The sequence below is a fragment of the Pholis gunnellus genome (genome assembly GCF_910591455.1).
Source record: "Pholis gunnellus genome assembly, chromosome: 19".
In the NCBI taxonomy this organism is placed as follows: domain Eukaryota; kingdom Metazoa; phylum Chordata; class Actinopteri; order Perciformes; family Pholidae; genus Pholis; species Pholis gunnellus.
In genome coordinates this window covers 971,336-986,645 of record NC_136546.1, presented here as the reverse complement: position 1 = coordinate 986,645, position 15,310 = coordinate 971,336, and the positions used below count along the sequence as shown (strand labels likewise).

Sequence of the window (15,310 nt, the reverse complement as noted above, 5' to 3'; positions counted from 1 at the left end):
GATCTCTGATCAGGTTTAGCTCAGTCGTATTTTCAATGTCACAGGACCAGACCGATAATCCTAGATCAATATGCTTATTCTTAAAGATGTTGTGCGTATGGGCCCAGGGGTAAGGGTGATCAAGGTTAGCCACAACACACCAACACCACTTTCACCAACATGCTACAAACACACACAGGGAGGGCAGAGTGAGTGATAGGCTGATAGGTGGGTGAGTGAATTAGAGTGTTAGTGGTTATTTTGGGTGACAGGGGTGAGGTTATATGAGTTTGGGAGGTGAGAGGTCAATGAGGTGTGGGCATGCCATGCGCCATAGTGAGTTGGAAACAACTGTCAGAGCTCCCGCAATGAAGGTTAAGGGTTGCCATTTTTTGGTCTCCTTTAGGGCTCGGTGTCGAGGTCACCATCTTTGGGATTGTGGCAAGCTTCTGTCAGTTCTGGACGACAGTCCTCACAAAAAATGGGGACTTTTTGTGTGAAAAAAATTAAATAAAAGGTAAGTTGCCTTGACAAAGGCAAAGAGTTACATTTTTAGTTGTTGTAAATCTGCAGTAATGTGGAAGAAACAGAAAAAAGTAAAAGCCAAAGTGAAAAAAAAACAGGATGGGGGATTGTGGGGTAAAGAAGGAGGTTGTTGGCAGGTCAGGGAGGAAATTGAGAAGAAGCGAAGAAAGAATTGCCTGGTAATACAAACCCATCTCCTCATTTTTTGATAAGAGTGTCTAGGATGAAACTCAAAGAGAACGAATAAAAGAAGAGAGGGGGAGGGGACACACGGCAAACCCAAAAAAAAGACAATAAGAATGATATCTACCAGACAATGTAGTTTGTTTACCATAGCGTGTCCAATGCCTGATTGCTTTCCAGAAAAAGGGGAAGAAAGGAAATCAAAAGAATAGTGAACAAAAAAGGTTGTTAATAAGGATGGACAGAAAACAAAAACCAAAAGCAACGATGAGGAATTAGGATGTTAGTTAGTACATTAGTTGGTTAGATATCGGTTAGTAGTAAAAATGACTTATATCATGGATGAGTTAGTGTTGGGGTGAAAAAAATACTACATGATTTATCAGAGATGTGGCTGCAGTAATAAAGAGCCAGCTTGCCATCCGGGGACTTTCACATCAAACTTGTGTAGGATGGCCTTAACCCCAACAGAGCGTGGAGTGTTTTTTTCACCCTTAGTCTAGACTTCCTTTCAAAGAGGAAAGAAAATGATAGTGGTAGAAAGAAAGCAGGCAAGCAGCCCTTGGCTCTTAGCTTCTAACCTACTAAACTGTGTTATCCTGTTGGGATTTTCCCCGACACCTATTTACTAACCTGTGGGGCAAAAGCTTACTGTCAGCGAGAAACTGTCAGGAAATCGGCACTTACTTGTTGTGCTGCTCTGAGAGCACTAAATGCTGTCTCACCTTGCAGACAAACTAAAAGGTCGATCAAGACAATGAACAAGTCCATACTTTTGCAGCCAGCCCCACCTCCATACAGCACTGGCTCTCATTATTCTGTACCCTCTTCCTACAGCCTCCTGCAGCAGCACCGACTCATACTAGCTCCATCCGACTGCAATACAAGCTCATTTTAAAACACATTAAGAAAATGGCAAACAATATCTGTCAAGTAACAAATTCTGCTTATGTACAACAGATGCACATCTTTGATGGAAATGTATTTGTATCTATAAAAAGCACCCTGATCATCTGAGCTATAAATACTGCATTAATGGATGGCTCAAAGGCAAACACTCTCTGCCTGGCTTTAAAGTGAAAGTCTATATTCTCCACAAGCATAAAAAACGGTTTCTGAAAGCCGGGAGATAGCGACAGCGCCTGATGGAAGTGTCAGCTTAGGGGAGAGTGAAGCAAAATAGAATTATCAGATCACTTTAATTTGAGGACACAGGGAACTCAAGTTCAATAAGCCGATAAACAGGACAGAGGAAAACACCTGGAATAACAGTGCCTTGACTTAGCTATCAATCACAGGAGACAGAACTGCTTGGCCCTGTTTTTTTTACTATTCATTAAGCTGAAAAGAAGTTGAACAATGATATCAAATGAAATAGAATTCATGTAATTGTAAAGATAACCAAAAGTATAATGAGATCTATCTCAATAATGTATCTGAACTGTGGCGATGGAATGGCAACCAATCAGAACAAGGTGAGATTCTTAACGCCGGCTCTCTCTCAAAAGCTCCTGGAAGCAGGTAATCTAAAGCGAAAGAAAAGTCCACCTGTCTCCAAACTCCGTCCGTCACTGCTACCCCCGATTACCTGTCTCAGGTTGCGTGTCACTTTGATGTCGTGCCAGGCATTGTCGTTGAATTTTCCATTGACTGGCTCCACGATGGCCTCAAAGGCCCCGGAGCCCAGATTGATGACGAGGGAGACGGCCCCGTCTTTTAGTGCCAGGTTGACATAGTCTGCGGATTTCCCCGTGTGGAGGAGGAGGCCGTTACGTTGCCAGGTCTTGAAGGACAGCGTGATCTCGTCGCTGCTGCTCTGAATAGGGTTCTGCGACAGGTCATAGCAGAAGTACTCCGAGCCCCGGAAGGTGGCCACGTTCTCCTCCCTCGCTGAAACCACAAGAGAAGAAATGTTGGTTTTAGGATCGGTATACTTGTCATGACAGTCAGAGAAGGTAAGCGTTACATTATCAGCACTGACATTAACCAACTGAGGATTAACAACTCAAATATTGCTTTCCTTTTGAGTCATAGAAGCCATGACGACTAGAGCCCAGCAGTCATTGTCACATTCATTATTGCATTATTAAAAACAAGAAAACAGCCCAGCATCAGTCATGAAGCAGCCTCAGTAAATATGAGAACCACTGGATGCTGCAGAGAAGGTAACAAGCACACACACGATACACTGCTCGCCATAATTACAGCTATGATAATCCCATCATTCAGTTCACATCATAAAATCCTGTCTGTACGACCGCCGGTTTGGGCTTCGCATACGGCCTCCAGACAGGCCGACTACTTTTGATGGAACACTATTCCCTGCTAATGGTGCGCATAAATCAAACTTAGCCTGATTTTACAGTTTTATATCACTCCGCTGTTGCAAAGTGACTTCCTGAGCCCATTTTTTAGATCGACACCGAGAGTAAGGTGAGACAGCTCCAGAGAGAAAGAGGGGGGGGACTCAAGGATGGACGGAAAGGCTGAGAGAGCAAAAATAAAATTGCTGGGCTGAGGGAAAGTGAAGACTCTACGAGAAAGAAAGAGTGGATGAGAGGCGTAGTGTTTCTTTCTGATGTGTGATGAAGTAATTGTCACTTCTCCTGCTGCCTCTTTAAAGGTGCTATGACAAGCTCTGGTCAGCGTGGGTCTAGGTGAAGCTCATACTGTCAATTGTATTACAGCATGTGTTAGGTTGGATACAGCACCACGGACTCAAAGGTAGGGCTGGATGATTCCTCCTCCAATAACACAGTGTTCAAGCAGCACCTTTCACAAAATGCAACCTTCAGAAAAAGCCCAGCCAACATACCAAACCAACTAACCGCCATGGCACTTAGTAACAGTAACTATGTCATTACCTGCCAACAATACAATTTTCAGCGTGACATTTCATTTCCTTTGCGTCCTGAATTTTCTTTTGTGTACTCAGAAGTCATGGGGGCCGCGAGTGAAAGGAGAACAAGCAGAAGAGAGAGACGGCATACGGGCTGCAGGCTGTACAGCTTCGGTTTGTTGTTTTGGATCAGGCTATATGTAAACATGAGGGAGCAGTGTTGTGGGGCTGCAAGAAAGATACAGAAGCAGGGAAAAAATGAGAGTGAGAACATTGAGAGAGAAACCAAAGGGAAGTGGAGTGGGGCTGTAGGATGATGGGCTGCCGATTCCGGGCACGGACAAATTCTCCCCTCGGCGTCAGAGACATGAGGAAACAGTATGGGAGGTAACAAAGGCCCTGTGAAAGCCCTCATCCATGTGCCATTATCCATATATATATATTCCTAAGGAATGAATCCTCCTGACCTAGCGCCATTCGCTGGTCAACATTGAATATGTGAGCACATATCTGCTAAACTAATGATATTCCCATCGGCCTCATTTCTACTTTATATTAGTGCTAACTGGTAAATGCTTAGCTAATTCTAAGATCAACATAAAAATCATCTGCTAAGTAGTGTGCATTGCTATTGTGAGCATGTTAGCATTCGGCCTGACGTTGGCCTTTGTTACCGGAGCATCTATGGATTATGACGGAGATACACTCATCAACATCGGAGAATGGAGCACAGGGATTGGTGTACGTGCAGCAGACTTCGACACCATCACTGCCAACTCTTACATCCACCCTGCCAGACCAAGCACCACCGAGGGCAGTGTGACCACGTCAGGAAGAGAGGGAAGAGGGCCAGTATAAGAGACAAGAGGTTGTTCCACTACCCAGCCTGCCCCTGATATCTGGTCTAAGTGGACTGGATGAGATCAGAGACGAATGTGCCCACTTGCAGTCTGGAAGTGTGAGAGTTGGTTCTTATTTTACGAAGAGGCCCTAAAATGATTTCACCTTTTAGTAGAAAAAAAAAGATTTGGTCCCCTAGAAGATTGATAAATCTTTATAATACTGTATTTCCTTGTAGAAACTACAACACCCAGCCTCCCTGTTTCCTTCTTAACTTGTATCTCTAATGATTTACCATTTATTTTTCCACCAAATACTAATACTGGAATAAAAGACTATCAGTCTATGGTGTGTTTGACTCTCCTATGTGTATTAATTAAAATCATGCAATTACAAAGTTGTTGTGGAGCTGAGGAAGACTATCAATAAAACATTGTTGCTATGAATAATAGAGGGAGTAAATTGATATAATGTAATATTTGTGAACCTCAGCAATATTAAACCCGAGGTAAGTGCATACGAATCCATAAAAAGCAGGGGAAATGCATTGCCTGTTGAGACATGTTCTGTGCAGATCTGTGGCTTTCAAATCGATCATAGAGCGGGGTCATTTTCCCTTATTTTCGCCATAGTCATCAATATTCCATTTGTGTACTCTGGGAGCTGGGGTTTCGATTTCAAAATCCACTGGAAGCAATTATCTCCTTCATTATCAGCTCCCATTCACTTCCGCTCCCCCTCGCCATACACACCCATGCTGCCTGAGCTCGCTCCCCAGTCTGACCCCAAGGGCCTTGGAGAGGAGAGCGCTGTCACCTCACAGAGCTCCGGTCCTTAACCTTCAACCTCCTTAAGATCAGCACATGATGTCACACTGTCCCTCATCACTGTGGGAGGCAAAATGCTTAAAGCATGTGGAGGGAAATCAGATGAGTTAAATGACAGGATTAAAGACAGCACGTATTGTGATTATTGTGGCAAAACACCAACTTCAGCTGGAGATGTTACAGCTGTACGGCTGTAAGCCCATAAGCTCACTGCACACGGACGCTAGCTGGGCAACTGAAGGAGACTTTTTTTTTCTGGTGAAGTGAACTCAATCCGTGCTGACATCCAACGCATCAACTGCATGTTTGCACTACATTTGCAGATAAACAAGCCTGAAGTTCCAGACCTAAACATAGAAAGCTAACTTGTGCTTTTAGCTATTGTTGTCTGCGTGACACCCTCAGGAACCAAAGTCATTCAAGGTTGCGGCGTCATCCCACACAATGCATTTAACAGAATCGGAAAAGCCATGCCTCCTCTCACCCTCTCTCTCCCGCTCTGTGTCATATCCATTCTCTTTTCCTCCCTCCCCTAAGTGAGAAATGAGCATAATTTGCTAATAACAGTTGGAGCAGCGCGGTTAGCCTGACGCAGCCCAGCAAGAACAATGTGCTTCACTGCTTCCCGACATGAGGCTAACACTAACCATGCAACTCTGCTGCTTGAAGCTCAATGGTGTGTCTCTTTAAAGGCAGGCAGCACTGTTAGACAGGCTTATGTTGAGGGAGATTTGGTAGAAATAATATATATGTGTCCTCTTCATGACAACTTTCCAGATGTCACATGACATATCCAAGAAGTTGAAGTGCATTGTCACCCTGACACTTCTTTTCTCATCTTGTGTTTCACGTAACCTTGCAGAGCTGCTGTCTGAGGCTGTCTTTCACGTCTGCGAGACAGACGGAGGAGGGAAGAGTGACAAAGAGAGACAAAAGAGAGATATAAACATAAACAGAAGTGACACGGAGGAAGCAAGAGTCTAGAACAAAAGGAAGCAAGAGATGGAAGCAGAGACCGCAAGGGAAAAAGAGATGAGGAAAATAAAAGCAGAGAGAGTTTTTAGAGACAGAGAGACGGTGGGAGAGTGGCAGATGGAGGGAGAGAGAGACAGACAGAGGTACTTCCAATGGCTCTCCAGAGAAACGAGGTGACAGTGTGTGTTAAGACTGGCAGTGAAGAGCTGTCCCTGTGGCTTGTGATTTCAGCACTGATAACCCTTATTACTGCACCTAATAACTCAGCACACCCACCAAACCTCACTCTCTCTTTCTCCCCCTGTACCCCCATAAAGCAGAGGAATACCACCACAAATCCAACACTCTCTCAGAGATCTACAGTCAGAAGATTCCTTCAATAGTCCCCCAAAAAGGCATTTTAAATTAGTAACTAAGAATTGCCATTTCAAAGATTTTTGAAAGACCTCCTGCTGAAAAAAAACATGATGTTTAGAGTTCAGAAAACATCATCACTTATAGTACATGCTCATCGTATTGCAATATTTACCAAGCACATGAATAAAGTAAACCCTTCCCAACTTCAAAAATGTTCTGGCAATAGAAACTGCTGCAGAGAAAAAGGAGGAAGACTTAGAAGAATGCTGCATCTCGACTGCGACGGAGATGACTCACTATGGTACAAGCACATGAGTGGTCAGCTTCTACATTATGTGAGACACTGTGATTAGCTTCAGTGGACTGGTCATATTAACAGACCTGCACAGGGAGCAGGTCAACGAGTTGACTTTGTGTTTCAGGCGTCTTATTGGCTGATGTGCGTAGGCAAACCCAGTGAACTTGTCTGAGAGACTCAGGGGAGAACAGGGTGATGTCTGTGTTTTTAGTCTCTCCGTTTGTACAGCTCTAGGGACGGAGTGGACGTCCGTCTGTCCAACACTTTGGACTGAAGTAAAAAACGTTCGATAACTCCTGTGTACGAGAAGGTAGAGAAGATCAGTTCCAATAATTGTGATTATTCCTTGACTTTCCTCTAGTGCCACCCATGCTGCCATACTGAGGAGATTATTTACATGTGTCAAACTGCCACACTCTTATGAGATACTGTGAAAGGTGTGAGGGGGATTTCCATGGAATTTGCAATCATGGTAATCAGAGGATGGTTCCTAATTCATTTGATGAGTTCCTACCCTTTCTTTAGCAGTAGCTGATCAGACTGTCGACAATGTACACAAGATACATTCTACAGGGTGGACTGACAATACTCATTAAATAGTGTACCCTGCAGTATGTCTTTTTCCTTTAGCACCACTTTGGAGGACAAACCATGTTGCACTTCCACACACTTTCTATGCCCACAAGTACACAAAACCCTCATTAAGTATGGTTAGCTGGTGTTTAATATACACACACATACAAATAATGTGGATCAAATGTCTTTATTTGATTTGAGCATGTGAGAGTGATATAAGAACTTTGGACAGGTAAATCGTCATTCAGTGTAGACAAGGCCCAGGGCTCTCTTCTGGCTACTGGCTGAGACAAGTTAGTCCCTGTCACCTTTGGTGTGTTTTTCAGCATGTGTACTTGTGTGTGTGTGTGTGTGTGTGTGTGTGTGTGTGTGTGTGTGTGTGTGTGTGTGTGTGTCACTGAATCTCCTTATTGGCTGCCGATGGTGGAGCCTCCATGGAGTGAGTGATGAGGTTTGGAGTGTCAACAGGGGGGGGGGGGGGGGGGGGGGGTGAAAGGCAGTGGTGAACGAGGGCGAGATGGAGGGTGTCTGAAGAATGGGGGCAGTCGCCTGAGGTCCAATCCCATCAACTGGGGCAATTGTGCGAAGCGAACACTGGAGTGAGGAGGTGGGGGTCGAGGATGAGTTTGCAAGAGAGAGAGAGAGAGAGAGGGAGTAAGATAGGGATGTGGTGACTGCACTCCTATTACTGATAGTGGACCATTAAGAGCAGAAGGGGTGTGTGGAATCACAGAGAGACAGGGGCTGAAGGAGGACATCTCAGTCTTTTACTCATCCTCTCAATGTACACCATGCTAATTCATGGTTTAGAAAGTTTAGAAAGGCTGGTCGCTAATTAATCAATCAGGACTGCCGTCTACACGTGATCTTAAAGTGAGGCAGTTTAGTGATGGAAAGAATTGATTCAACACAGTTTGTTTTTTTCCACGATCTATTATTGAATGGCCTTTATTTGTACGTACTTGGCCGTTATTTGAATACTGCCTTTATTAATGTGTCAATCTACAGAATGAAGCTATTTGGGGTTCAGTGTCCTGTCAAAGGACACTTCTACACGTGGAAGGAGGAGCTGGGGATCGAACCCTAACCCTGTGATGAACAGCCCGCTCTACCTCCTGAATCTCTTGGACATTGCTGGAACCTGAGATTCAACCACATTTATTATATCTGCTCAAATTATTTAGCTGGCTGGTGTTTGCTTTAGTCTGCCTCATCCGAGATTCAAGAGTGAGTCAAGAAATGATCACGTTTATATTATTCATTCATTCAAATCACTTAGATTGCTGAGCTGCAGGGGCAAGATGGTCAAGCATCATGATTAGAATTGAAAACATTAAAACAAACTTGTTTCATAGCTGCTTATGGGAAGTCAAAAGGCCTGTCAGCACTTCAGGAAAAATAGAGATCTGAGGCATGTCCGTGAGAAAATACCTATATAAATAATAAATAGCAGAGCACTATAATAAATAGTGCTCTGCTGGGGGAAACATCCTGACACAGTTCTGATGACATCACTGAATCTTCAGAGGTCTGTGCATTCATACTGTCACGTATCGACACATTGACTGTCGGAAGAGCGTTCATCAATCCTTTTTTAAATGGCAGTAACTGTGGATTACAATATTATGGAGTCATCCGCGGTCTGCATTATTTCCATCAACAATCAAACTATCTTTGACAGTGTGTCTCCTGAATGCCGACTATTGCATCAGCCTGACAGCTGCTATCCTGAGCCAGAATAAGAAGTGATGGCAGCGAGCATTGTATCGGTTTCATATTCTCCACCATTCTGCAGAGCAGTACCTTGGTAGACTTGCATCACTCTGCATCTGTGTGGGTTTTGGGTTATTTGTTTTCTTCTGTCTGTCTGACATATTTTATGTTTGACCATAAAATTTGCTTTTCTGTCTGTGATCCAAATCATTTAATTACTTTAAGCAATTCACTGTGAGCATTCACTGAATAGTGAACCGGCTGTCATTAATGTGAATGTTTTGTATGTATGTGCAATGCATGTGTACACATGTTTGCATAGTGGTTGTATGTGAACAGAGGCTTGCCCCAGGGTCACGGCAGGCGGGGCCTTCCCTGGAGCCTGTCAATCATCCACAGTGGCGTTGCCTTATTGGCTATTATCTCTCCTGTCAGAAGCGCGGCCGTGCATCCAACTCACCACATTAGTCTCTGTCAGTTCACACGCTGCCTGTGGATAGAGCCGTGGAGCATGAAGCAGCATGCTACAGTTATCATTACTTTTAGTGACATATGCTGCTTCAGCCCAAGACTCCTTCCTACGACGAGTAAAAGAAATACATATTTTGACAAATAAGAGGGCCAACTAAATTTATAATTCGGCCTAATTTTCTACAACTGATGAGTCTAATTCTTTATCACATACCTCACTGAGCTCGACATAGTGTCAGCGAGCTGCTCTCAACCCACGCAACCAGGAGCAACAACTGCAAAACAGCCACGTCCTTTTAACACAGTAAGATGGCACTGCAGGACACTTCATTTATGTCTCTTTAGATGGTTGCAAATCAATAATTGTCACTTTTCCATTGTGTACTTAAATCATACATTTTGAGTAGTTTCATCTTAATTTGAAGGGTGATCGTCTTCCTCCACATCTCTGTTGTTTAATTCTCTGGTATGTTTATTGCTTACGTTGACACAGTTTCTAAATGTGTAATCCCTCATGGGAGATATGAAAAAGCATTTGTAATTACCACTGTGGTGGGAAGGGTTTTAGCAGTTCTCACTTACAGAACATCCAATATGTTCTGAAATCTACAAATGACTATAATAAATACTAACAAACTGGATACAACACACAGGTTGGAAAATAAGGGGGCAATATATACAGCATATATATATTTCATAGTGAGCTTTCTTTTGTTTATTTTCAACATGAAATGTTGAAATTTGGACAAAAATAAAGCAATTTAACGATGTGTACTTTAGCCAACTGACCTACCAGTGGACACGTTTTTACGTTTTACATAACAAATAGGATTTTTGACTTTGTTTAAAATGACACAACGCAACTCGAAGCAGAAACTCTAAACTAATGAGAGCGCGAGGGAAGCAAAGTCCCTCTCCTGCACTTGAAACAGATTAGCACATATCCCTAGTCAAAGCTGAGGCCATTCAATATTTATTACCTCTATAACTTACTCTCCCGTGTACTGGCAGAACATTTAGCTGCGTACAGGAAGGCAAGGGGTTAAAAGGGGAACAGCGGTGCCATAAAAGGGACAATGAAATAAACATGACTCACCGTGAAAGAGCCCTTAAAACCAATATAATCTGGATGGCGGGGAAGAGCAGGGTGCCAAAGGCGGTTAACAACAAGCACCCCCCTCAGGCTTCAACTGAGACCTCCTCTCATCAGCCAATCACATCGAGTGCTGTTATTAAGGTGAGGTGAACGGCAGTTTGGTTACATTATTGTCTACTTAGACACTGAGAAAATCTGTTTACGGTGCACCAGGACATGGGATAACAGATGACTCTATCAATCTTTTAAAAGACAATTTCCTGATAACATGTAGGAACATTTATTATAACAATAGCAGTAAGAATTATGTCTTGGATAGAAGAAGAGAATTTGGGATAAAGCTGCGGACATATTCCACACTGAGCTCATTGAAATGAAGGAGAAAACTCACTGCTGTAGCTTTAAATCCAGCTGGAACCAGTTGTAGCCTGTAGCCAAAACAATATGTGACTCTCGCTCTGTGCGTGCAAGAGTGTGTGTGTGTGTGTGTGTGTGTGTGTGTGTGTGTGTGTTAGAATGTGTGCAGACATTTGCAACCATGTTCTCCTTCAAGAGATAAGAGAAACGATGGATTGCGCTCACCTTTCTCTAGCTTTCTCCTTTTAACCTTTAACTGCAGGGCTGATTGCAAATTTGACACGATCCTGTGATTGTAAAGGCTATGCAGGATACGTCTCAGTGTACCGACACATGCACTCTACAGTACAGCATGTAAATAAGCACTTAAAACATCAGTGAGAGAACACTAATCTGGCAACATCCAGCCACACCAGTCACACAGCACAAACTCACATGGACTCCATCACGTGGCGGTGACACTGCTGCTCGAGGCCGGGCCACCGTGCGCCTGCATGCCCCCCCCCCCCCCCCCCCCCCCTACATTTTCACTCTGGATCCTGCACTTTCTACCTCTCTCCTTCATTCTGTTCCTTTCCTTTCACTCCTACGCCACATATGTTTTCTTGAAAAGTGTGTGCACAGCTCCGGGGGATGGGGGACGGTTTAAGCCTTCAGCTTGGCTTCCCGAGCTTGGAGTGGATGAACCGAACTCAGCAGCTCCAGCGTTCCCCGGCCTCCTCGCAGCTTTCTAAAATTAGCAGAGGATCCACCACAGCCCCTCCAGGGAGAAGCAGGGACCAACTGACATGTCTGCAGTTTCATGGAATCATCGTGACCGTCATGCCTCCTCCCTCCAGTAATGCTTCCTAGCATCTTTGTGGTACACGTGAAGCTTGCTCCTGTGTGTACTAAGCATGTCGAGATCATGCATATGAGTGCATATGTGTGGGTGTGTTTTATGAAAGCTGCAAGCTGCTTTCCGAATCCTGTGTGGCTGGAATCAAATCATTTGATCCTGACATGCTGAGGTACGGGAATTCCTGTAATTGAGGAAAGTGGTATTTACCGTTTGTGAAGCAGAATCTGCCGACTGTTACAATAACTATGGTAATCCCAGCTGGTCGGGGTAGTGCCGCAGACTGTTTGGTCGCCTGTTGAATGGAACTTCCCCTGCAGCAAGCGTGTGCATGCACGTGCATAGAACATGCAGGGTGGTGCCTGGGACAAAAGTCATGATACTGCAGCATGAATTAAGTGACTGAATACAACAACCAGGGGGCTGTTTTCTGACCTATGACAGAAGAACATCCCTATGATGGAAAGACACATGCACAACTGAATGAGATAATTATAAATTTAAAATGCCCACCAAAAATCAAAAACTTACACAGGTATATGCAACACACACACACACACACAAACTCGCTGCTAGGCAGCCGTCTAGCTTGGAAGTCAATAACATTATCCCCTCTCCATCTCGGCGACGGTTATTAGTCTGGAGAGCCAAACGGCTCTCTTCAATGACACTCTGGAGATGAAGGGATAAATCATCATACTGAAAGGATGAGTGTGTGAGGAGTGAGAGAGAGAATAGGAATCACACAGAGAGAGGAAGAGAGAAACATGTACACTGGAGTATAGACTCAGAGGTAGAGACACTTCTATTTTTTGTGAAGTACAGATGATGTAAAGACAAGTCTTGCTCAACGCATGAGCTGATGTTCAGCTTCACATCTACCTCTTTCTGAATCTCTCCCTCTCTTCTCGTTCCCTCTGTCACACTCACTCTAGCCTCCCTCTCCCTCCCCTTTGCTTTATCAAACAGAGAAAAGGTGCCTTTATTTGGCTTGGTAAAAGCATTCCCTTTGTTACTCACTCACTCCCCTCTTCATTTCCCCCTGCTCTCTCTCCACTGGGACCCTTCCAAATACAAGGAGAGAGGAACAAACGCCAGAAGGCTCACTGCTGGTTGGATAACACGCAAGTGAACACCTCATGGACTTATGTGCCCTATTTCCATTGTGCTAAGGACATTACATCAACAAGTGTACGCTCAAGACATCAAGAGTCATTGTAATGCTGTGTGTCGGAATACACCCCCAAAAGAAAATAATCCATTACTATTGAAATTGTTTTACATAAACTATCTTAAAAATTCTTCAATTTTCTTCATCAAAATAGTTTTAGGGTGACGGTGACTCACAACACAATTATCTTAAAAGTCTACCTAAAACTAAAATACATTTTTGCTGAGACATCAGTACATACAGTGTCTCTGGAGTTTGAACTTGTTTAGTTTAGTATATCTTTAAGTTGTACAGCCCCATAAATTAGTGCTCTCAAGAGGTGCATTATTGGTGCCAGAAGATGATGTCATTACTGGTCATTTCAATATCTGTGTGGGCGGGTGCTAAAAATAGTTCGTAATATCACCTCAGGTGATCAGCACCGGCACATACTCAGCTGGCTGATAGCCTTTGCAGAGTGCTGAGTCTACTGAACTATGTCGGGGTGAATTTTGGCAGTCGATCATTTGCCCCCCCAGCTCTCTGTAATGAAGGCCGAGCGCATCACTAAATGTATGGGAGCTGCCAATGGCTCAGCAGGTTTTGAAATAACATGAATGGAAAGTAACCTCGAGTGGGAATCAGAGCTAACTTTAACAAGCTAGAAGTTAGCCTTGCTTTTTAGCACTACGACATGCTCCTGTCAGTAGCCACGCTGTTTTCACAAATATGACCAAAAACAGTTTTAACCTCAAAAGAAAGCCACAGAGTCATTGTAGGTTGTAATCCTCATCATACAAAGTGGAGAAAAGCCCAGACAACATTCAAGTCCTTTTGCATGTCTCGCTCTTCTCAAACCAAAAAGGAAGCAACACACGTCTGTGAGAGGAAAACGTAAAAAACTCATTCAACATGTGTGTGTGTGTGTGTGTATGTGTGTGTGTGTGCGTGTGGTCCAATCTATGTAAATGTCAATTCCCATGTGACAGCTGGCTGTATGGTAGAGTGGTCAGCTCCACCCTGCAGGCCGTCTCTTCAAATGTCTATTTCTGGAGCTTGTGTGTGTGTGTGAGTGTGTGCACATGTGTTTGACCAGTTCAAGCTGGTGAGGAGTGCGGCTGTTGCGTTACACCAGAGGCTGCTCCATATGGACGGGGGCTGAAGCCCAGGTGGGTGCAGTAACAGTGTGAGTGGTGGCGTTGAGGAGGCTCAGCATGATGCTGAACAAGAAGACTTTATGGTATCCAAACTTCAACATGTTCCTTGTAGTTCAGTGAGGATGTGAGCAACCTATCGTATCAGTTTGGTACTACACTGACTTTTAATTGGCTGCCATGCCACAAAGGCCATGGAAGAACTCGTCCATCGTTTCACTATTTGGGTGAGTAGATAATGATGGCGATGATGATGATGGTGATGATGATTGTGGCAGTTCATCCTCTGTGGAATTATGTGAAGGAGCCAGTGAAGAGGAGCTAATTTACACTGAGGAGGAGGACAACAACTAAATACAAACAAAGAGACAAAACAATAAAGTGCTGTTGCCAAACCTCAGAGGAGTATTACAACCAGCTCATGAAATGGCCATTAGAGGAAACACTGAGTTTAGTGATGCATGTTTATTGCACAGTTGTGTATCTGTGTGTTCTCTGGTATTTAGTCATAACACTTTGTCCACAGTGTGCTACACCTGAAACATTAATGAGCAGTGGTGGGATGAGAAGAGGGGAAATTGCTGAACTGCCCCTGCGAACACGGTGGATTTGTAATTATTCATGGTGACACATTTAATCTGATGTGGCGAAGAATCAAGAAGCAGTGGCTCCACAATGGAAGATACTGCTACCCAAACAGGCCGGCTAGCTCTACTTTTTCTCCTGAAGCTGCACAGAGATAAACATGCAGACTGATGAAATACTTCATATTTTCCGTAACAAAATCATCAACTCCAGAGGACGGCAGAGACACTGAATGGGGAAACGGCAAAGAGATGTGTATTCAGACTCTCTGGAGGTCTGGATACAAAAAGATGAAACACGTCATTCATACACGTCTGACAAACCACACCAAGGATGAGCTCCCAGCACAAACCCGACACTGGTAGGTAACAGTAGTCCATTTAGTAAAAGCTCCAGAGGGTGACTCCTACTTCTGCACCTCACAGTGGAAGACAAGCAGAGCAGACCACCACGGAAACACTCACAAACGTATTAGGCCGTACATTTAGATCAGTAATTCATAAAAGATGACCTCAAACCAGGCGCCGGCTGGGCATAGCGAATGAAG

The 15,310-nt window shown here is 44.0% G+C and overlaps 1 protein-coding gene across 1 annotated transcript in view; it reads right to left on the bottom strand.

Moving 5' to 3' along the window:
* nrxn3b (neurexin 3b) overlaps window positions 1-15,310 on the bottom strand; it is a gene marked incomplete at both ends in the record, with an annotated part of 276,695 nt that overhangs the window by 212,393 nt on the left and 48,992 nt on the right. Inside the window, 2 exons of the mRNA XM_079179868.1 lie at window positions 836-859; window positions 2,276-2,577. Coding sequence (XP_079035994.1) covers window positions 836-859; window positions 2,276-2,577 — 326 coding nt within the window. The remainder of the gene's footprint in view (window positions 1-835; window positions 860-2,275; window positions 2,578-15,310) is intronic.